We start from the raw sequence: 23,455 nt of genomic DNA, 5'->3' as shown, positions 1-23,455 counted from the left end.
TTAACCCTTGACGGCGTAGATGGCCTCAGCCAGTCTGCCGACATTGTCGGAGGTGATGCCAGCCACCGAGATGCGGCCGTCCTTGGTGGCGTAGACGGAGTACTCCTTGGCCAGCTTGTCCATCTCCTCGGGGGTCAGACCAGTGTACGCGAACATGCCGATCTGGTCGGTGATGTGCGACCAGTCGTGCTTGGAGCCCAGCTTCTCCAGGTTCTCCTTGAGCAGGGCGCGCATCTTGATGATGCGGTCCGCCATCTCCTTGACCTCGACGAGCCACTGCTCGTACAGCTCGGCGTTATTCAGGATCTCGGCGGCGATGCGGGCGCCGTGGATGGGCGGGTTCGAGTACATCGGGCGGACGAGGATCTTGATCTGGGAGTCGACGCGCTTCTTCTCCTCGGCGGACTCGCAGACGACGGAGAAGATACCAGCACGCTCGCCGTAGAGACCCTATCGTGCATATGTCAGTCACAGATCGATTGGGCTTCCCAATTGGGATAGGGCATGACGAACCATGTTCTTAGCGAACGATTGGGCAAGGGCGGGGTTGTGGCCCTTCTCGACGAAGTATCGCAGAGCATAGGCATCCTTGTTGGTATCACCGCTGGCGAATCCCTGGTACGCCATATCGAAGAAGACGTAGTGGTCGCCCTCCTTGATGGCAGCCTCGATCGCCTGCCACTGCTCCTGAGTGGGGTCAACACCAGTGGGGTTGTGTGCGCAGGCGTGGAGCAGGAACATGCTGCCTTTGGGAGCAGCCTTGATGTCGGCAACCATGCCGTCGAAGTCGAGGCCGATGGTGTCCTTGTTGTAGTATCTGTACTTCTCGACCTTCAGGCCGGCATCCTTGAAGACGGCGCCGTGGTTTGCCCACGACGGGGTGGGGATGTAGATGGTCTTGTCGCCGGGGAAGAAGCGGGCGAGGAATGCGGCGCCGATTCGCAGCGCACCCGTTCCGGAGATGGACTGGGTGACGGCCACGCGGTTGAGGGCGGAGCTGCCCTCACCGTAGGCGAGCTTCGCGCCGGCGGTGGTGAACTCGGGAACACCGGTGATGCCTGCATACTCCTTGTTCATCCGAGAGGCAATGACCTTGTCTTCCGCCTTGCGCACGGAGGGCAGGACGTATGGCTTGCCCTTGTCATCACGGTAAGCTCCGACACCTAATTCCGAGCTCGTCAACATGACCACTCCACAACATGACACTGTATTGGGCGGGTAATCGTACCGAGGTTGATCTTCTTCTCGAAGGAGTCGGCCTTGAATGCTTCGGTGATGCCTTGAGGTATGTGTTAGCTTTGCTGTTGATGTCTTCTTGCTGTGTTGTAGGAGTCATACCTAGAATGGCCTGATGTCATGTCGATGCCGTTGATCAGCCATTGGGCGCTGCTGTAGGGTTAATTCGTGGGAAAACTCACATCCTAAGCTTTGGTTAATACTCACACACTCAAAACAGGTGGGTTCATGGCACATACTGGAGGTCCTTGGGGCACATTGGCCCAAGTTGAGGCCGGGCGCATCGCCGCGACATTGATAGCTCCGGCCCTTCGGAGGGCCGACTGCCGGGCGGCAACCTTGAAAGTCGACAGCATTGTGAATGACAGAGAGTTGTATAGACGAAGGAAAAGAATAGGCGCTTCGACAGAGAGGAGATGATAGAGAAGAAACAAAAGATGCTGGCGTCGTCGATTCTCGTGGGATCGCCGAGTCTGAGCTGAGAGATGGAGGGAATTTCGAGGTTGATGGATCGAATCTCCGAAGGTAGAGCTACTGTGAGCTGTTTACAGGCCGGTAAATGGTGCGCTTGCCAGTTGACTCAGCGATGTCGCAAAATGCAGTAGGAAAAAAAAGAAGAAATTGAAGCACAGACCAACTCGCTTCCTAATAGCTCCGACCACATTGTGGGGCCCCGCGACTCACTTATCGACTGATCTCCCCTGATCTTTCGGGGCATCTCGGGCACTGTAAGGACCCACGTTACAGGGCTCACTGTATGTAGCTGGGTCACGGTGAAGGCTGAAGAACAACAAGTTGGATATAAATATGAAGCTACAATTACGACCGCGCTCGCTCAATGTTACCGTACAGATATCCATCCATCTCACCTTAACCCAAAGTTACAAAGCCATAAGATAAACAGTCATCAAATCATAACAGCGCCAATCAGTCCCCAGCCAGTCCCCTATATACATAATGTGACAATGATCTATAAATGTTCCCAGCAAAATGAGTACTCTCCTCACTGACGGTCATCTCTGAAACCCATGATGACGGGCTGGCGGGTGTTGCGCCGGTTCTCAAACTCGACCATCTTGGAGAGATAGTACTCCTTTGCCTCGCCGATCAGCCCTCGGTGGCCGTCGACGACGCACTGCCGCCGCTCTTCGTCCGTCTCCTTTGTCTTTCCTCTCTGCGCGCATCGACACCACCCGCCGGTGAACTTGGCCTTGTCTCGGGGGTTGGCGAACGTGAGCGTGACTCTCGTCAGCCCTTTCCACGCTGACTTCTTCGCCGCCATCTCGTTGCGCCGCGCGTACGCCAGGCGACTCACGTCCCAATCGGCCTGCTGTGCGCTCTCCGGCTCGAATCTGCGTGCTTCGAGGTACGCCTTGCCCTTGTTTCGCTCAAAGGACACATCTCGGCATGCCAGGCCTTTCTGGTCAGACCGCCGGCAGTTGCACCGCTCGGGATTGACATCTGTGAGGTGGTCTAGCTCCAGCGTGACCATGTTTCGGACACCCGTCTTCCGGTGTTGAGTGAACAGCACGAGCATCGGCTTGATAGGCTCTACGTGGAGGATCCCCGTGTTTCCAGATCCAGTAGCAATTGTCATGGTATGATCACTGCTGCTGCTGCTACCATTTGCCATGGTGCCTCCGAGTCTGGACGGAGCAGTGCTCCTGTCTGAGATGCTGGAGTGTCGACTCATTCCATAGCCGGCCAGACTAGACTCATCCGGAGGCGAGCCGTTCTGCCGCAAGAAGTCGTTGGGGCCGACAGAGGTACGGGCTGTCGAGTAAGACGCCGCGCTAGAGATGGTGGACAGAGTGGTCGTTCTGGCAACGCTGAAGCGTCTCGCTTCCTGGTCTGCAAACATGCCATTGTCGGCTCGCGGGCTCTGCTGGATTGAGTTGACGCTTGATTGGCGCGACCGTTCCATGATCGCAGACATGACGCTGTCTCTTCTTGAAAAGGTGTCCTGATAAGTCGAAGTAGTCCGTCCGCTCATGCTCGTGGGAGATCGAACTGTGAGCGGTGCAGGCGGCGCACCGGATGCGGGCGAGGGAGCTTCCTGCTGAGACTCAGCGGTTGTCAAGAGCCTACCCTCTACTGGATTGTGAATCCATATCTGGGCACAAGCATCCTGGACGGGCTCGCTCTGTCCTGAAAAGACAAACTTGGCCTCAACATGGAATCTATCGTCCATTAGCGCGTCGCCTCCGCAAACATCCAGAGATCTCCCTTACTGTGAATAGCCGAATACTCTAAAGTTAGTCACAACGTGTTGAAACTTCAGGGCTTCCTTCAGCTTGAGGAAATGGAGGCTTGTCACTCTGCGCCGCGTCTCGATGACAATGTCAAAGGGCACTTTGGCGTCGACTATGTACAACGGCGTCAAGTTTGTGCCTCGTATGTCGAAGTCAATTGGATCGACTACGGGATTGTCAGCTCTGAGCTATTTCGTCTAGAGGAAGCTCACTTACGCTTTGCGTTAGGTGACGGCATTTCCTCAGAGATGTTGACCCTGAAGTCGGTACCGCCCGCCTCCAACCGCCTTAGCAGCTGTAGGTTCATCACGCGATCTTCGGAAGCATGCTTGACATTACTGGAAATTTGTCAGTAGGTAAATCTCAATAATAAATCGGCTCGACTTACATGTCCAGGACTCCCTCCATCATCTCTTCCTTCTTCACCTCGTGTAGTGCAGTAGACTCGCGCTTCATCGGCCAGATCATGACCATCTCAGCAGTCAATAGCGGGTCTTGTGGCGGGAGAAGTTCGCGCTCGAATCGGCGGCACTCTTCAGACAGTTCATCCTCGAGTTTGGTCACATATGACGGCCAATGTGAGTCCGCTGGCGCATCCTGCAGCTCTGTCGACTCTCTGAGTCGCTGCATTAGCCAGATGCATTTGAGCAAGTTGACATATTGTGCATCTGGTGGCACCCTGTCTCGCGCGAAGAGGCCTTGTTTGAAGCAGACAGTGCTCTGTCGGAAGAACAAAACGAAAGCATCAGCTAGGTCCTTCAGCTCGGGTGACGCTGCGCCGGGTTCCAACGAGACAGTGCTGAACGCGCGTTCGAATGCATCGGCAATGTCTAGTGGAACCTCAATCGAATGAGGCTCTCGCGCATCCTGTTGGGCCAACTCCTGTCTTAGGTCAGGGATGATTACACCTTGGATCCTGAGCACATCCTCGTGCACACGAGTGATGCGGTCAGCAAGATCCCGGTGGATGAGCTGGAGGTCTTGCTGGATGCGAGAAAGAAGATCACTGTGAATCATTAGCAACTTAATATGTATCGTGAGGAGTGAAGTTATTCACATCTCAAACGGCGCCAGGGCCAGTAGAATCTTGGTGTTGTGCTGTTGGATCCTCTGTCGCAGCTGGTCGGCCTCGCCTTGAACGAGCACGTTCCACTCGATGCTCCTCAGAGCACCGCTTCCCGATGCGAATCGGGCATTGCGTTCCAACAGAACGTAGCAGTCTTGTAGAGTCTGCTCACAGTTCCCAATGATTTGACTGAGCGAGCACCAGTCCCACCGCAACCTCGCCCTGCTGCGAGCACCCAATGTCTGCAGCTTGAGGTCTGCCTGCTGTATCACCTCGGCCAGCACCTCGAGGTTGGTAGCAAGATCGGTGACATCTTGGCCAAACTCTTGATATTGTCTTGCTGCAAAAGTGACGTTGTTGTTAGAATAGTGTTCAACATCATCACGTTATTGAGTGTCATGAATTGCTGCACATTGAACCCGAGTGGATGGATCGACGGCGGACGGGGCATTCTTGGCCGATCTGACGTCGAGCGCCGCATGGCCAGTGCTGATCAGAAATGGAATATAGGGGTTACTCACTTGCATTCAACCTCTCATTCCACCCGTAGTCGAGGATTTCCTTCGCGATCTTCGTCAGAGCAATGATATCCCCAACCTGGATGCCAGCCATCGAAGTGCGCGCTCTCGTAGTCTGTGTGCAAGAAAAGGCAGCAGTTTCCCCCGATGCAAGTGTGTGTCAATGATGGAGCCGTCACGTCGGAGGGGGCAAGGTAGAGGAAGTATTATGACTTCAGGCGGCCGGTGTACAGGCGACAGGACAGCGGCTGGGCCCTTGGCTTCATTCAGGGAGGGAAGACAGATGACTCGTTCCAATGTAAAGCGTCAGCGGTCTCGGTCGCAGGTCCGTCGCCAGTTGCTTCTGATAAGATGCATAGACAGGTGGAATAATAAGGCTGCGCGGCTTGCCAATACAATACTAAAAGGGAGCCGATCCAGCACTGCCCATCTGCCCACGCGACAGATAGCATGTATACGGGAGAGTGAGTACAGCAAATAGTCCCAAGCCAGACCAGAACCAGCCTCCGGTGTGCGGGATGCGAGGTGAGAGCTGACCCAGAATGACGCACGCCTCCTCGCTTGGAAATCAAATACCATCCGGCTGGACGAGAGCTACAACAGCCGCAATTCCAAAGAGAATCGTGTGCCCGATGAGCGCAGTCGGGGTCTCGGCTCAACACTCCACTTCACCATCTAGCAGACTACGGGCGCGCCCGACGGTAATGGGCGGCCATCTCGTCGCTTATTACCGTCTCAATCTGGACAGATAACAGTTGTCGCACCATTTAGGTAGCTTGGTTAGAGTCTGAGGATGGCTGGGGCGTCCCTTGGCGGCTCGTTGCCTTGTCTTAGCAGTGGTCGGTGAAGAGCGCGCATTGAGTCGCTCGGCATACCGGGTTGTCATGCCCGCGCAAACGGCACCGCCACCGCCTATCCTGCAGCTATGTCGATAGCGTCGAGATCCAAGGGACACAAGTCTGCGGGGCACAACCATCTCAGCTGCCTACCAGCCACTCCAGCCGAGACATACTTCGATGCGGCTTTTATCTCTCGTCTCCTGCTGACCAGTTATAGTTCGCTCTTATCATGCAAGCACCATTGAGTGAGGCTAACTAGCGAATCGACGAGGCTCTCAGGCAGATTCCACCAGCTTGCACAGCCTTATGCGCGATGCCGTCTCAGTTGCTCGTCCTGCATAGGACTCAGTCAGGCAACATGGAGACGAGCTACTTGGCCATAGAAACATCTTGGCGTGTTTCTCGAAGCTGCCAAGCCTGCCTGGTGGCTGTAGGCGAACTACCAGAAGTCACAAGCCCAAAAGTAGTCCAACTCGTAGTTATACTATTTGTGACCCGCACCTCCCATGATATACTATCTGGTAGCAATCTAGCTGTCTTTCGGTTGTTCTAGGAGCAGTCCTTCATCCATACTGTCTGGGGCAGTCCTGTGTCAGTAGTCATGGATTCTCGATTTTTTCAACAGCGAGGCAACCCCATGAACAATGCCAGTGCATATGATGTCTACTCTGCAAGGCAGCAACAACGTGATGATGATGCAAGTTCCCTCGACTCGATGCGGCGGGAGCTACGAGAAAGGCCTCCGCCAAATCCAATTGAGATTGTTACAGATGCCCCCGAGGAGCGCTTCAAGCTGGGATACATTGACGTGATATGTCTAATCCTTAATCGCATGATAGGTTTGTCAAGTCTCTACACACAACCACGAGCCATATGCTAATGTCTTGAAAAATTAGGGAGTGGAATCTTCAATACTCCTCAAACAGTCATGAAAGGAACGCACAGCACAGGAGCTGCCCTTCTATTTTGGTTCGCAGGTGTGCTTTATGCACTCGCAGGAATGCATGTTTACATCGAGTATGGCCTCAACGTTCCCAGAATTGTCTACAAGGGCATCGAGCAAAGCGTACCTAGAAGCGGAGGAGATCTGAACTACGTGAGATTTCAATAACATGAGAAGGGAGGTTCAAATCTGACAGTGTTCTGTAGCTTCAATACGCGTTTCGGTGGCTTGGCTATCGCGGCCAGACAGTCCTTCCCATCACTTGTCTCTTTGGCATTGCTTTCATAGTCCTCGGCAACATGGCGGGAAATTGTATCAACTTCGCCATCTGGATCATGCGAGCAGCCAACAGCGAAGCATCCGAGGGTACTGTGCGCGGCATAGCTATTGCAGCAGCGACATTTGCCTGCTTCATCCATGCCTTCTCCCGTCGCGGAGGTATCTGGCTCAACAACTTGCTCGCAGTCATCAAACTCATGATGCTGCTCCTAATAATTATAACAGCAATCATAGTTGCTGCAGGAACGCTGCCCAAAACTGAGAATGTGATATCAGATAATGCAAATGCACGTACAGCGTTTTCGAATGCATCATCTGACGCAAATGGGTATGCGTCAGGATTTTTAGCGATCAGTAAGTTGAAAGTCGAATACCGGTATCATAGAATGTGTTGTGCTCACGACAGTAGTCTTTGCTTTCTCGGGCTTTGAGCAACCTAACTACGTCCTCGGCGAGATTAGTCGCCCACGACGAAGATTTCCTATCTCCATGATTGTTGGAACGAGCATCGTCTGTCTACTCTACATGGCAACTAATGTTGCATACGTAAGTTCCCTAGATTCTAGCTGGTTTGAAACATTGAACCTAAATTTGTCTTCAAGATGGTTGTCGTCCCCAAAGAGGAGCAGATCAATTCAAATGTGGCACAACGCTTTTTTGAATTGACTTACGGTCAGCTCTCGCCCGAAGACAACACTGGCTACCGCATCTTTTCGGCTTTTCTTGCCATTTCATCATTCGGAAACATCGTGGTGATGACCTTTACTGCCGCGAGAGTCAAGCAGGAAATTGCAAAGCAAGGCATCCTGCCATGGGCTAGATTCTTTGCACAAAACCATGATGTTAGCGTCGGCCGTGTACTGTACTGGTTCAAGAAGAAGGGCTGGTTTGTCTCGATTCTCTCATACAGGTGGTTTTCACCAAAAGAGCATTCTGAGAAGACACCCGTCGGCGCACTTCTGCTGCATTTCGTCTCTTGTCTAGTTCTCATCTTTGCCACTTACAAGATGAAAGCTGTAGACGCGTACTCCTTACTCACAGGGCTTGCAGCTTACATCGTCAACGCCTTCTTCGGTGTCTTTCTGGCGATGGGCATTCTACTCCTCCGATTCAGCGGTCCTCCGGCCACGGCTCGCGAGGTTGCTGGGATGACCTGGAGTGAAATGACAGGCCGGAGCATCAAACCCGTCATCAGTGTCACATCTGCTGTCGTTTTCCTCCTTGGCAACGCGTATCCGATCATAACAAAATGGGTACCGCCATCATCCGCTTTCGTCACCTCCTTGGCGTGGTATGTCGTCCCAATGGTTGGTTGGCTTGTTCTTGCTGTTGGCGCCATCTGGTTCTTAGGCTTTTTGGCTTATGCCAAACGAAGAGAGAGGAAGTACTACGAAGTCTTCACAGTGGAGAGGGCACCTGAGTTTGAGAATGCAGATGGGCATGAGGGCCAGAAGGATGATGGAGCCGGTACAGATGGCGGCCTGGTGCTTGTACACGAGACCGTATACCTTGCATGGGAAGCAAAGGAGACAATGGAGAACGAAGGAACAGAAAATCCACGTATTTAAAACCCAGGGTAGAAGTATGTACATTTAAAGTTTATGAAGCGCCTTGATAAATAGTCTAAGGCTACCATATTGAATCTGATCTACTCGTAACAATGTACTCGTGTGAAAACGGGAGCATGCGTGTCACAACAGCTACAAGCTCCAAATGAGCTATCATCTGTTTGAGGCTGTTCTGAGGTACGCGAAACTCATCTCACGTCAATGGAATAGCCTGACCATGGTTAAATTTAGCTGCAGTAGTACTTCCGGAATTCACTAGGTGGCTTCACGAAACAAGTCACATTCCATGCAAGCATACCTTAACGATCAGCTGTCAGAACCTAAAGTGGATGATCCTCAAGATCCCGAGCCACAGCTATAGCCTGTTTTAATTCCCTGAAATGTTCTGAGTTTGGAGAGACGTGTCAAATATAAGCCAAGCTTAATCTCACTCTTTCGAAAGATTTCCAGTAGTAGCGTCTAGATTTCAGCTCTATGATGTTATAGGAGTTTGCAGTCCGAGTCAATCCACCAGATTGCATAGCCCGTTTCGCATCCCAGCTGGTCAGACTTCTGAGTACCCGCATCTATGAAGCGAATGTTCCCCAAACCAGCAACGTACTGCGTTGGATCCGCTATGACGTTTGGTGCGAATGTGGGCTTCCCATTGCTTGCGCTTGATCCCTGCCGTCTCCAGACGGCGCAGTCAAATCTGACAACAGGCTTCAGGGGAATTTAGTCACAAGCCTGCCCTATGATGGCTTGGCGCAATTCCTAAAAGTTCGTTTACGCTGCTTCCATTTCAGGAATGGCCACCAGAATGTGGTTAAAATAAACTTCCTAGCTTATTTGCTGCAACGTCTATTTTTCACATGACTACAATTCCCGGACTTGACCATAGTTTTCTAAGGAGCATGCAATCTCAAGGATGCTTGCGCTACGATGCCTGGAATTCCGTGCAGCAACAGATGTCTATATTGTAAGAGAAGGAAAATAGTACGTGGTGACGAACAGTTCGCGCTCCTGTTAATATCCAATTTGCTGATACCGTCCTAGAAAGTACCGCCCCAGCATCAGATCGCCATCGGTTCTTGCAATTAAAACAAAGTGACTGACTGGTATTGTGTATAGTGCGATGCAGCATGGCCAAGATGTGGTAACTGTACACGGTATCGCAAGGTGTGCTCTGGCGCCTTGTCGGAGCGCAAGTTTGTTCAAAATAACAATCACTCATCAACCAAAAAGAGCAGGCTAGAAGAGAAGCTCCTACTGGGCGGGAGACACCTGAATAACCCTACACCTTCTGGTAAATTGGTGGAAGTCAACCTACACAGTGCAAGCAATGGCATTGGCACCTTTCATAAAATGAAGATCATGAGGGAGAAAACCGTCCAAGCCAGAACGCACATGTCAAAGGAAGACGTGCTGATAACACGGCTGGCGGCGTTCTTGAACCATTTTGAGGGTACTGGATATGATATGTCTCTGCCAGGTCAGGCCCTGAGATTGATGGTGGGCCGCATATCAGCAAGTGTTGCCCTCCGAGACTCGATAGATTGTCTCATCACCACATACGAGAGGTTGCGACAGGGCTTGTCAGCCAAAGACATGATGGACTCGAAAACTTATCATAGAGCTCTAAGAAGTTTACAAAGAGCAGTCGATGATCCAGAGCAACAAACATCGGCTGAAACACTCGCAGCAACGACGGTTATGCATAGAATTCAGGTAAGGAAATTTATGAGCAGAGGACGTCTACACCTCTAATCATTTGCTAGCTTGCCTACGACTTCTTCAGAACCAAAAACCGGCACCCCCTACATGTTCGCGGCATACATGCTATCATGGTTCGACGAGGGCCGTCTAGTATAAGAGATGAACTGGACATCTGGCTGGCCCTCGAGAATAGCGGATTTCTGGTAAGGTTGCTCTGGGGCACAGTGTGCACGGTTCCTTTTTCACTTACAGGAAGTTAGATTCGGTACTTCATTGACTCGGCCGAAGATAATCTGTACACCCTTCCAGATTGGTCAGCTGCGTTAGAAGCTGCTGTTTATAACTTTTCCTCCAATTCGCCTAATTTGATGAGCATGTATCAGCTTATTGCACATGGGTTTGCAAAATGGCCAATTTTGGTCAAAAAATTGCAAGCCTTGGAAGCCGGTCCATACGCGGTCGATGCTCATAGCGATGGTCTGTCACTCGTTGCAGAGGCTGAGGCGACACTACAAGACTTGAAGCTAATTGACGACAACTGGGTACAGCCATTGGAGCAATTGGGTATCATTTCCGTCGTGTATGACGAGTTCTCTGAAACCACTCACTATAATATCAATGACCTCGAAACTACGCAATTCTTTGCCTATCATTCTATGCTAAGTATTGTGGTTAATCGCATACTTGGCACTTGCCTCAACTTTCTAGGGTTGCCTGACCAAGGTGACATTGAATGGCAGAATAGAGAGTGGAGTAGGCGGATATGGGGCATCTATCCCTGCATCAGGTGCTTTAAGCCCATTGCTTGTATGAGATTCTCGGTACCATTGATGATGTCTATTGAGTCAGGAACAGCTAGCGAGCGTCAGATGGTACTTGATATGTTCAAAGATCTTGATGAATCACGCCTAGCTGTGAAGGATCGCTGGAACGAGCAAAATCTCCTCATTCATAGCAGGGCAATGACTGGGAGGCAAGTGCATTGCGCTGTATAGATCAAGCATTACGACTCTACACGATACGCATTCCCTACTAGGTACGGTGACCTCGATCTTGAGCTCAGATCACAGGTCATGAGTGCGCCGAGCACTCTTCCATTTAATACGGCCGCAAGGGCTTTCTTGAATGAACATTGAGATTACAGTAATTAGTGAAATTGGCGTTTAGTGATTGTAGCACCCCACCGTACTTTGACCCTGGAATACCCATGATCCCTTCAGATAAGCCTTTGGCGCTTATGAATCCTGGTGTATAGAAAGTCGATGTGCTATTCAGAATTATGAATTGCTCTATTCAAAGTATTAGGCAACAGCTTCGCTTTCCAGGTTGCTCGGAATGTCATGGCATGTAGAGGCTATCTCGGCTCTTATCAAGAGATATCCAAGGCAGCAAAATTTGAAGCTCCGGGATTCGTCAGCAGAAACTCATAACATCATCACCTTGACAACGGTTCCACCTGAAGATACAACATGGCCATAAACGGAATTTTTGAGACGCATCAATCCTACCAATCTAGTCATCTGATTCCTGCTCTTTGCTGGGGTAAGTTCCTCTGAAAAGAGGGTGCAGTGCTGTAGAATTTGATCGTTCTTCTAAACAATTGGGCAACACGGTATGCGGATGGTAGTAGTACCGCTTTGGTTTGCTGATCCTACATAAATACCCCGCCGTCTCCTATGTCTGGACATCTCTATTCGCCTTGGTCATCTTCCGTGGTTACGTCGTTAATTCCCAACACCTTGCCATAATTTGACATCTAACTTGATCAACCACGAGCGTCCAAGATGTCGGACTTGCAATCAAAAGTAGTCTTCCCATGGGAAGTTCCAACTCTTACTGGTCCCTTCTGGGACACTTTCGACGACAATCACAGGCACCGCGCCCGCGCCTTTTCGCAGATATTTACCTCTGATGAGCTCGACGCCATGAGCTTGGATGCTGCCCTCGACCAAGAGGCGAAGGTACGACAACTATACCATATACTACAGGATGATGCAGCAACACGGCCCATGGTGCCGGCTGAGTATCTTGAGGCCGAAGATTGGCGGCGCTGGACTACCCGCGAGTGGCTGTTGTGTCAACTAGGTGGAGAGCTTGGTGACTTTGATGTCGTGGAACGGCGATTGAACTCTCAAATGAAAACATACAAGAAACGTTTTGATTCGGGTATCGACCCAAGCCTCAGAGGCCCGCAAGACCTTGCTGCAATTGATGGCATGGTGGACATGCTCTCTAGGGCTAAGCGCTGGGAAGAGGCAGAGCTTTTTGCCCGTGAGGCGTTGCCAATGATTAGGACACACCCGATGCTAGGACCAAACTCTCCTCAGGTCCTTGGTCACATGCGAAATTTGATGGAGATCTTGGCAAGGCAAGGGAAGCTGGAAGAAGCTAAACAGCTTAATGAGGAGGGCTATCTTGTTATTCAAGCGCTTGCACAGGGTCAGTTTGGGAAGTATGAACAAGAGGAAATTGAAGCAATGGACAAGGTCAAGGCAAACTTAGTTGTATGGGGAATTCCTGCGGCTGCATAAATACAAAGCATTTAGAGAGCCCATAATGCTCTGATGACTGCACGATACTTCGAGATCGTTACATTTAGATCAACCTAATTCAGGATATCGTAAACTCCTGGTTCTTCATTATATTCTGATCAAATCGTTACTGTCAATTGAGCCTACCAGCTGCATTGCATGATGATTGCGCCTTCTCTCTCTCTCTTTCAAAAGCAAACAAGAGTATTTAGACTGAGCCTGGAGCAGTGCGGCTCTTTTTTCAGCTCTTGGATTTTGATACGTCTGACTGGGACAAGATGTTACTATGATCTGGCTGTTTTTTGATCAAAAAAAGATCTCATATTTGAAAGTAGCTATGGAAAAGACATTGACATAAGATGGGCTTCTCAACTTCCATAACCAGGGTTATATCCATTTTGCATGAGTTGATTGTTTAGTGCCATGTTCTGTTGCTGTCCCCTCATGTATCCCGCTTGCATTGCATTAAGCCTATCCACGCTTTGCATTGAAATACCCTGCCTCTGAGTCGTTCCTTGCTGCTGAAGAAAAGCTGGAGGAGGAGGAAGTTGGGGAACGGATTGGCGTTGAATATCGAAATTGTCGATGAAGAACCTCCAGTTAGCATCGTAACGATTTACAAACTGGTTGGCGAAGCGGCGGAGGAAGTCCTGGGCTTGTGTCCACGAGAGCCGTGGTGGGTAGTATGATCGGGCAGCCGTAAAGCACTGATCGATTTCCTTCTTTGACAAATTCGACCAACCGATGCGCAACACAATCCAGCTATCGTAGCCATTCCAATAACCACCTCGGTTTCTGCTGCTGGGCTTCTGTCGCTCGCGCTCCGGTGTCCAGCCGGGTTCATAACCACAATTAAAGGCATAATCACCCTCCGGCGTTCGTACCAATTCGAATTTACGTCCTTTGACTATCAGCATCCAGTGCTGAAGTACTTGATTGTGAATGTCGCGTGAGAACCAGACATCATCAGGAGCCTGGAGACCAAGAAGCCCGCTTAGCATTTTGATGGTTGACGATGTTGGCAAGAAGCTTTGCCAAGGGCAAGCAGTGCCACAAAACTGGGCCATCAATCCGTATATTAGTCCGGAACGTGCCGCATGGGGACGAAGGCTATCTATCACTAGTTCAAAACTTGTCTAATGGGCCTAGAATCTGAACGCCACGGCGTGACCCCCTATCTCATTTGCCCTGCCCTAAGGCGCAAAAAGAATCGTCGATCATGAAGAGGGATCCGGAAGGTTACGGAATTTCCGAGCTAAATGGAAAATCCCGAATCGATTGCTTAATTAGGGTTGGATCATCATTGTAGACCTTTTTCACTGCCTGGCGATAGGCGCCACGATAGACTCGGGTAATTCGTGTGCTCTTCTAGCAAATCGAAGACTTCACTTTTGGGTTTAGTAGGTGAAATCCCTTCTGACATTGATGTAATTTACCTGGCATCACTTGGGGCATACTTTGCTTCGACTTCATGAAGCAATGATCGCTTGGACCAACGCGTTTAGGGATTACCGTGTCACGTTAAGATGACAGCGAGACATTGTTTGCTGACTAGGGTAGTTACCTCTCGTGAACGGATAGACTAATGGATCAATTAACGCAGCCGTACTTATGTATCATACTTGAACATCTGTGGTCTCAATTAATCATCACATTTTGTAATTTTCATGTTGTTGGACTGAAAGGCATTTTAGTTGCATAGCAGCATGTCGAATTTGCAAATGTCGGCACTTGATTTTATATTGTATTATCAAGACTACTAGATAAGCTACGAATGATATAGAATTATGACTGCTGATTGCTGCGGTGTGCTCTTATTTCTGACGCTTCGGAGTAACGAGCACCGCCCACACATAAAGTAAGCTATGGACAGTGCTGACAATCACCAGAGATCCGAGCAATTTCCCCCAACTTGCCTCCGACCACCGGTGGCAGTAGGGCATAGCACCATTCTCAATGAGACCTTTACTCAAGGTCTCATAATCGATGTACTCGCACACTCCTTCATACATCTCCTTGGTGATTCCACCAGTGGCATTTGCCGAGCTTGAGTTGATCTCCCTTAGCTCTTCAATCTTCGCGCCAGCGGCATCCTGGATGCATTGAGGCCATGCCTCCGCCTGTGTTACATTGTTCGTGTAGCAATAGACCGACCCGCAAGCATTTTCTGTTCTGTAGATTTTGAATTTATCCCAAGTTGTTGGGGTTGCGAATGAGCAACAAGGAGAGTAAGTCTCCCAATCAGCTCCCTGATTTTCCAGAAAATCCCCCATGTGAGTGATTATAAGCTTCACCATGATTCCATGCGTAGCATATGATGGATTTGTTGAAGTCGGCAGGGATTCGGCCACATGCATTCGCGAAGTATCGCCAAGCGCTTTGGATCTACTACACAGTTAGTGAGAGAGCGCTGAGAGGAGAGGTCAAGTCGATGTAGCAATAAGCTCCCTATGATATTCAAGAAGTCCAAAACCTCGAGAATGCATGAAGTAGAATCAGAAGAATAGTTCGCGAGTCTTACCGAGTGGAAGTTTGTGAAAGTTGCGTTAGGAGTAAGAATACCAGCCATGATCAAGGAACCAATTGTTAAGGCACAATCTTGAAACTCACTAACTTGTGGGGAATATGGCTGCGTGTATTGAAATCTTCTATTGAAGATCTAAGAACTGGGTACTAGTTAAACATCACGTCACCGAGTGGTACAGCCGCCAAACCAACTTGATCAGCAGGCTAGATACGGCAGGTCAACATAGTCTTATGGAAAGGATTAAAACGAGCAGTGACTCTCATTGGACAGCATCTAGAGAAAGCTTAACCCAAATTTCCAACAGCCCAATATCGTTGCAGATAAGTTCACATTGAGTCCAAATACGTCAATAGGCAGGCTCCTTCGCTAGCTTGGCAGACTTGGCAGGTGTCATCAAATCCCCGGATATTCATTTTGCTCTAGCAATTCAAGGAAAACTCTCAATGAATTAGGGTAGTAAAAGTCGTATATATTATTAGACTGAGTGTAATTGAGCCCGGAAAGGTTTGCAGAGACGTATGTGAACAGGTCGAAGAGAAACTAGGTGTGACGCCACATCTAACCCCTCGAGCTAATAAATCAAATTACTAAGAGGTTTCGTTCTTTCAACAAGAATCCACCAGTTGAGAGTACATATTCATAACCTTTGACCTCTTCAGCTGTTCGACCTTATCTGGGCATTGGCTGATCATCACGTCCAAACCACCGCCCGTTCTCGAGTCTCGAGGAAATATCATGCAGATGTTATTGATCCGAAATTTCAAGCCTAAAGCCAAGTCGCACTTGCCAATAACATCTCCCCAGTCTAAACCATACGGATCTTGGTTAGCCCAGCTCACAGTGTAGAAGTCGATAGGACCTGGTGCCCACAACAGTTTGCTGGGATTGTGATGATGGACGTAATCGATCAAGTTTGTGAGATCTTTGTTGTTGATGTTGTTTAGCGATTGACGAATTGCTCCTGCTATCTCTGCGAGTGTTTGGATAGAGCCACTTTCGGCTACTGTATATAGCTTCTCTGGAGAGACATGTGTCCAAGCTTGTGTTATCGCGTTACCCATGTAGTCATTAGGCAGTGGTGGTTCCAAGCGGCTGCGAATATTGACCGACATACCCAGGGTAGAGAGCGCTTTGTCTTTGCTTATGTCGTTGATAGGAGTCATCGCACTCCAAATCAGGGCACTGAGAATATCATTGGTTGAGAGAAACTCAACACCAACTTCGGCAGCATGCGCATTTGCCTGTTTCTTCAGCATTTGGAGTGTGGCACCAGAAAAGCGAAAGAAGACTGTTCTTATAGGTTGTTTGCGACGGTTCCGACCAAAGCAAAACCAGGAACGGGACAAAGATTTGACATATATAGCTGCCTTTTCTAGGAAGCTGTCCTTTGAGGCCTTAAGGTGATGAATGTCAGAAGGCTTGGCAGCTTCGGCGTTAGTTGACCTCAATACCGCTGTGCGATCTAATCGAACCGGGTGAACCAAGATTGGCTTTTCTGGTCCAACACGACATGAATCAGCCCAGAGCTTGATGAGGGCTGCGTAAGCAGTCCCATCAAATACGCTGTGATGTACTATGACAGATAATGTAAATCCACCATTGATACGTGTCAACTTCGTTCGTAAGATTGGGCCTGGTTCCGGAATGAATCCTTCATGAATCTTCGGGGACAGATAAGGTGCATTGAGCGGCGTGATAGGGAATGATGCATCCTTGAGCGCCAAATAGCTCAAGTCGAGACGCTCGTGGTATGTGAGCAGCGTGTCAATGTCGACGAATGGTGCTCCAAGCTTCGACTCTCCTTTCCTGGACTTCTCTTTGATCACTGAGCCTGCCACCCATGGCAAAGTCTCAGCCACTTGGCGCAGGCCATCCCTCAAAGTTGCATACACTCGTGGATCTGTTGATGGAAAGCAGAATATTTGACCAACAGGCGTGCGTGGCATCAATTGATCAATAGGAGATAAATATTGCCAATTCATAGTGTCCATAATGTGTTCTGTGCTTGCCATTCTTACACAGCTTTGAGGGTATCTTTACTCAATTACAAAAAAAAACTGGGGAAGGTGGGTTGAACAAGTGCTCAGCTCGGTCGCGACCTCCTACGGCGGGGAACCCTCCCTTATATGGCTGCAAGGTGCTCACTCCTGGTGGACGTGGCGTAGGTCAGCTCCGTGTGAAGGGATGTTTTCTGATCCAATTCGCTAGGGTTCAGGAAAGGAAGTTGCCGGCCCGTTTGCACTCATATTGACTGGGTCATTCCACTATAATTATGTGTTGAAAACGCGTGGTATTCTCTATGCGTTGATCATTATTAAAATATGGTCTATCTAGTCTCTCCTTTCATTGAACACCACCAAGCTGTCGAATCTAAAGACACTGCATTGATGATAATTACATTATTGTCTATTTCACTCGCATCTTACAGCTCCACTGCTCCCAGAGAACCTGATTCTGGCTGGCTTGCGCAAAGAAAGTAGAGCTCGCGAGCAAGATTGAAGTACAGCACTCCCAACAATACTGTCCACACCGCGGTTAAGACCTTTAAGACCGGCACTGTCCAACGCGGAAAGTATGACGTGCAAGGAAGTTCTGGGGTGGGAACATCCTTGAGAATATCTGGCGAGGGACTCCGGGCCTCTCGCTCACTTGGGAGCTGGCAGAATTTCGCCTCAAAAACATAGAAGCGGAAAAGCCATCGCCATTGTAGGTAACATTCAAAGGTCTCCCACATGATTGGAAGTACGGCCCACACCCCGAAATATGCAAATGCCTGATCCCAAACATGTACGAAGTAATAGACGTTCATGTAGCACGACAGCACTGTCGTGACTGTCAAGCTCGCCACACTGAGTGCGAAGTACTTATACAGCACTTCACGACTAAGGTACTTCTTCCCAACACGCAGGAGAAACACACCTGAGCTAGCAGCTACACCACCTGTGGCAGCACCGAAAAAGACGAACATCATCAAGCTTCGACATACTAGGGCATCAGCAGATGTGAAGGATGAGAAGCAGGTTCGGATCCATAGCAACAAGGCCGGCCCCATGCAGTGGTGTAAGACTGACAAGACGTCTTGTCTGTAGATGATCAGATCGAATAGGTAGGCTCCGGTCATGATGGAACTTCATTCAACTGTCAGCGGTCACTGTATTGAGACATCTTATATGATCTTATGACTAACGAAGCAATCAATGCATCCCGGGTATACGCGGGAGTCCAACTCTCAGCCGGGGAAAAGGCCGTAGCGACCGCCGGTAAGGTGAAGTAAATGAGGCCGATGCGGACGGGGATGCACGCGATCTCGACGCACATGCGATCTCGCAAATTCTGAGAAAATTGATGCCATTTTGGTAGATTGTTCTCAAACCAGTCATGAGTTGCTCTGTACAAGAGACCTGTGATGATAAAGGCGAAGGAGGCGATCTGAATATCGATCTCAAAGCTCAGTCCCGCCGCCATTGCTGAGGCTTAAGTGAAAGACAGTATGCACAGAGAAAGCAGCGGGATGTAAGACTGAAAGCGAGTTGGTAAGAGTTAGGGAGAGTACGAGGATCTGAAATACAAGTGAGAAGGAACGGATGCTATGCTCCAAGAACATGATAGACAGTGCAAATACACTAACATCATTACGACGGCTGTTTCCGGTAACTCACAACATAGGCGTGGATCTCCATATGGAGATGCCATTTCCAAAGCAAACGGCTGGTACACAATTGTCAATGGTAGGAGATGTCTTGGCTTGGATGAGGCGGTCCAATCATCGGTGATGACGGTCGCGGGAGGTAACGGCTCGGATTGGTGAGACATGGCGAACTTGTCAGCGAAGTACCTCAGCCCCCACAGAGACATGCTCCTCAGGTACATATGTGACAAATTGAAAGCTTATCTCCCTGAACCCTTGCGCCGCTGATGCTGATCCTAACCAGGGATGAGACCTCTTCGTTCCATATTCATTTAAGTCTATGTGTGCAAAATGCAACCCAACTACCGATTGGCGATCACTCTCTCTTTTTCGGCCCGCACGCCCCTGGTCGAGACCTGGATAAGCTTACTTCGTCTATCTAGCAGAGGAGGAATTGCATCCTGGTACATAGATCCTCACCGGTTACACAGCACATACAGGATACATGAATATTGATGCAAGGGAGTGGGCTATTCCAGTAAACCGACCAGTCTACTTACGAATTAGCTTCTGATATTTGCCAGAATGATGGCTGCGTGATGAGACAGGTGCCTCATCCGTTGGCAGTTTTCCGGTAGGTGCCTGCCGGATCTTTCGCTCGCATAACCGGCGTTGAACGCCTTCTTCAAGCTCGCCGAGCTTGTAGTCAACTTCGCCGTTCTGACACCTTTAGGGCCACCTGCCTCGGGGTAGCTGCCACTTTCAGATGTGGCTCTAAAACATAAGCAATAAACGCCGCCCCTTTTATCCAACTCGCAGCTGCCAATCTTGGCTGATCAGCCTCCCACTATCAACCTCGAAGCTTCGAGTTGCAATTAAAATGATATGTCAAACTGTTCTGTAGATTTGGTATTTGATTTGCAGTTGTTGTTCAACCCGGTGAACGAACGAGTTCGTGATCGTCTCTTCAACGTGAACACTAATCACAATGTCTCACACCGGTGTGGGAGATAGAAGTCCGTCACGATCTCTACGCATTCTTGCCTGTAGGATTATGATGGGGGGCTGTCGAGATGACCAGCCATGTGCTGTCTCAAGGTGTAACGTTAACGGAGGATCCGAGCCGGTTTGACCTGCCGCCAGCGTTGCAATTAGTGAGACTTCTTATCAAACATGAGATTCCTCCCAAGTGGCGTGGAGCTAACGAATAAGTATGACAACGCCTTCAACAACCGTAGTCCTTGTCTACTGAAGTGGGTGTTAGCTGAAGTGGGTACAGGATACCAAGTCTTGGTATGAAAATTCCATGAATGTAGCTGACTCCCAGTCTGAGCATAAGTATTGTACCCCTTGTCACACTAGCATTTGCTATCACAATACGATAGCCATTTCTCAGTGCATCAAGTCCTAGGGTACACCGTTTGAGGTAGACTCATCCTCCTTTAATCCCTTGTCCAAGTACTAGATCCTGAGGCAAGACCTCATCTATCATCAGTATAAGCACAATTCTACACACAATCATTCAACCTTCTTCTGAATCATTGAAGAAATTTCTTAGTCTTAGAATTCGACAAACTTTACAAGCATCACAATCAACAATGAATTATTTGACACATAATGCTAAAACTACCTTGGCCGATGACTTTGTCGTCGTCGGCATCTTTGCAGCGATGACTACTGTCATTCGCACAATGGCAAGGCGTCATTTTGAGCGAACAATGCCTGATTGGCAAAAGCTCCAAGAAGACATCAAAAGCCGCTTGGCTGTTGAAGTGGCTGTGATTCCCTCTCGCATCGTTCTCTTCTATCTCACACTTCCTACAATGTTGAAGGGGTTTGAGCCGATGGAGAAATGGACGGCAGAGGATACAAAGACTTCTTTGCTCTCATGGTAATTGATCTCATCAGCTGCGAAGCATGTGCTGTTGTATTGACGAACTTGGCAGTTCTATCTTGACTGGAGCCTACATAATAGACCTCACCGTCACTCGTAATGACAAAGGCTCCACACTCCATCATTGCATGGGCCCGGCTCTTCTCTTTTGGATTCGCACCTGCTTTTCAACGTTCACTTCAGATGATGCTTTGCTCTCGCGTCTGTTGATGCAATTTGTCTTTTTTGGTGCAACCATATCAGGCGCCACCACCACAACGCTGGTTTTTCTTTATCAGTTCCGAAAAACCTGGTTCAAATCCGCAGAGCTGAGCAACGCCTACTTTTACTTCACACTCTTGCTCCCGGTGTTGACAATGTCCACCATTGCTAGCACTTTCTGGTGCACTTCTTACCTCCATCACTGGTTCGATGAATTATTTGCGTATTTTGGTCACTGGGGCTACCTGCCTCTTGGGTGGGTCTTGCTCGAGTGTGGCATGCAATGGAAATGGCTCTTGTGGTTCTTCAACTTCGAAGTCTGGTACCGCACTGGCACCTTGGCTGACAAAGATCTCCCCGCTGAATCAAAGGCCAAACTGGAGCAGACTCACGCTCGCGCTTGGTGGCTACCAGCGTGGAGATTCTGGGGCATCAATGCGCTCATTGCTGCCTGGGGGGCGATGGTAATGATGGTAATCTGGCGATCAGGTGACATCCAGGCCCTTGGGAGCAAGATAAACTCTTGGTATCTGCAAACTCGCGATCCAGGCTTGGAGGTCTTCCTGAATAAGTCAGGCATTCAACTTGAGGAGCATGCTGAGCTGTGAGTGGATGGAGTTTTGTTGTATATAGCAAAAGCTGCTGGAATAAGCATGGTGCACCATACTAGTTTGAAATCTCCTATCACCTCCAGCTAATCCATACATTCACATGATTATTCGCATGGTTTTCCATATTAAATGGCCCCTTATTGTCACTATGTCGAGATATAACAGCGTCAATTCGAGATCATATTACAAGGGCACTGGAATCATGGCTAAGGAAGTCTGGATATGAGATGACTGGGATCTTGATCCTAGGAAGAAACAACGCCAGAAATATCCGTGATCGCCCAAACACTTGATCATACCTTGACGCTCCATTCGACATTCTCATATCCAGCTCGTCTACGGATCCGTACACCCTGGGTATTTGCCAGCTTCTTCGTCGCGCTTGGCGCTGCGTCTACAGGAAGCTTGATGTGACCACCATTGGCAGCTTCAAAGTCCAAAGCCATAGTCATCAATGCGCCCACAGCTAGAATCTCCATCTTCGCTAAATGGCGACCGGGGCATAGATGAACGCCGCCGCCATAGGGTACAAAGCCTTGGTTGCGTGCTTGGCCTTTGCTGTCGGCACCAGCGCCGCCTGGCATGAACCGCCAAGGGTTGAACGCCATGGCATCGTCTCCCCAAATGGTCTCACGATTGTGCAACAAGAATGTGGGTATGGAGACTCGCTGATCCTTGCGCATGAAAACGTCCACTCCCGTTGTAGGATCTGTGAAAAGGGTGTCCTCAAGCACGGCGCGATTGCAAGTCGGAGTGCTACCAATTCGCAGCGCCTCCTGGTAGCATGCAAACAGCAGTGGAGTTTTCTCTTGGGCGTGTGAAATATCAAGCTGTATCCGCTTACGGCCAGATTCACCATCCTCAAGAGTGGTTGCAATCGCTTTGATCTCCTCTCGCAAATCCTTGAGAAGCTGGGGTTGAGCGAGAATACCAAACATCATAGATACAGCAGTTGGCACCGTATTCACAGTGGCGACTGAGATGTTGAAGATCTCCAATCGAGAATAATCCTCAATACCGATGCCAAGTTTCTGGATCATCTCAACTGTGGAGAGAACTGCGGGGCTAGCCAGCTTGTAATTTCCAGAATTGAAATAATCGACAAAAGCAGCTGAAAGACGCTTCATGGCTTTCAATCCTGCGGGAGCAACTAGCCACTGAAGGAAATTCCAGCTCAACCGCAATTGATTGTCATCAAAAACCCTGAAATGCAAGTCAGTATACATAAATCTATGCCCCCGAAAACGAACCAACTTACCAGATGTCCTCAATCAAGGACTCGTCAAGTGCGACAGGGTTCTTGGGCCCATAAAGACCTTGGACGGTACCGTATGTGATAGCATCTCGAAGCCACATAAAGAGATCGGCTTTGATCCACTCAGTGGTAATCTTGTTGATGCCATCAGCCACGATGTTTGATGCAGTTTGGCTTGGCTCTATAAGCCCTGGGCCAGAGGCTAGATGCTTGCTAAAGGTAACTCTACGTTCACCAATGGCATGGGACCCGATCCATTGGTCATTGGGACCAAGGCCCAGGAGCCTGTTAGCCTCTTTGCTGAGACCCAACATTCTCCCTGCCACGAGGGAACTGAGTGGCTCTAGAGACAACGATTTGGATCTCAAAGCTGCATGCGACAAAGCTGGCGTAGTTACGACATATGTCTTGT

The 23,455-nt window shown here is 49.4% G+C and overlaps 3 protein-coding genes across 3 annotated transcripts; 1 reads left to right on the top strand and 2 right to left on the bottom strand.

The window, feature by feature from the left end:
* UCRPA7_4214 (putative aspartate aminotransferase protein) lies at positions 1–5,839 on the bottom strand (the record flags this gene model as incomplete). Its single annotated transcript, XM_007916801.1, has 11 exons — positions 1–450; positions 514–1,163; positions 1,229–1,279; positions 1,921–1,962; positions 2,248–3,416; positions 3,468–3,654; positions 3,705–3,826; positions 3,877–4,494; positions 4,546–4,894; positions 5,076–5,187; positions 5,804–5,839. 11 exons carry the CDS (start codon positions 5,837–5,839, stop codon positions 1–3), a joined length of 3,786 nt encoding a protein of 1,261 aa, XP_007914992.1.
* Positions 5,840–7,658: 1,819 nt separating this feature from the next.
* UCRPA7_4213 (putative high affinity methionine permease protein) lies at positions 7,659–8,701 on the top strand (the record flags this gene model as incomplete). Its single annotated transcript, XM_007916793.1, has 2 exons — positions 7,659–7,679; positions 7,736–8,701. 2 exons carry the CDS (start codon positions 7,659–7,661, stop codon positions 8,699–8,701), a joined length of 987 nt encoding a protein of 328 aa, XP_007914984.1.
* Positions 8,702–22,081: 13,380 nt separating this feature from the next.
* Positions 22,082–23,144, bottom strand: UCRPA7_4212 (putative cytochrome p450 protein; the record flags this gene model as incomplete). The annotated part of the gene is made up of 2 exons (XM_007916760.1): positions 22,082–22,991; positions 23,047–23,144. The coding sequence occupies 2 exons, from the start codon at positions 23,142–23,144 to the stop codon at positions 22,082–22,084; spliced, it is 1,008 nt and encodes a 335-aa protein (XP_007914951.1).
* Between the last annotated feature and the right edge of the window lie 311 nt (positions 23,145–23,455).

This window comes from Phaeoacremonium minimum (assembly GCF_000392275.1).
Source record: "Phaeoacremonium minimum UCRPA7 unplaced genomic scaffold PA7_03_scaffold_330, whole genome shotgun sequence".
Taxonomy (NCBI): Eukaryota; Fungi; Ascomycota; class Sordariomycetes; order Togniniales; family Togniniaceae; genus Phaeoacremonium; species Phaeoacremonium minimum.
The sequence above is the reverse complement of the archived record's forward strand: the minus strand, read 5'-3'. Positions and strand labels throughout refer to the sequence as shown.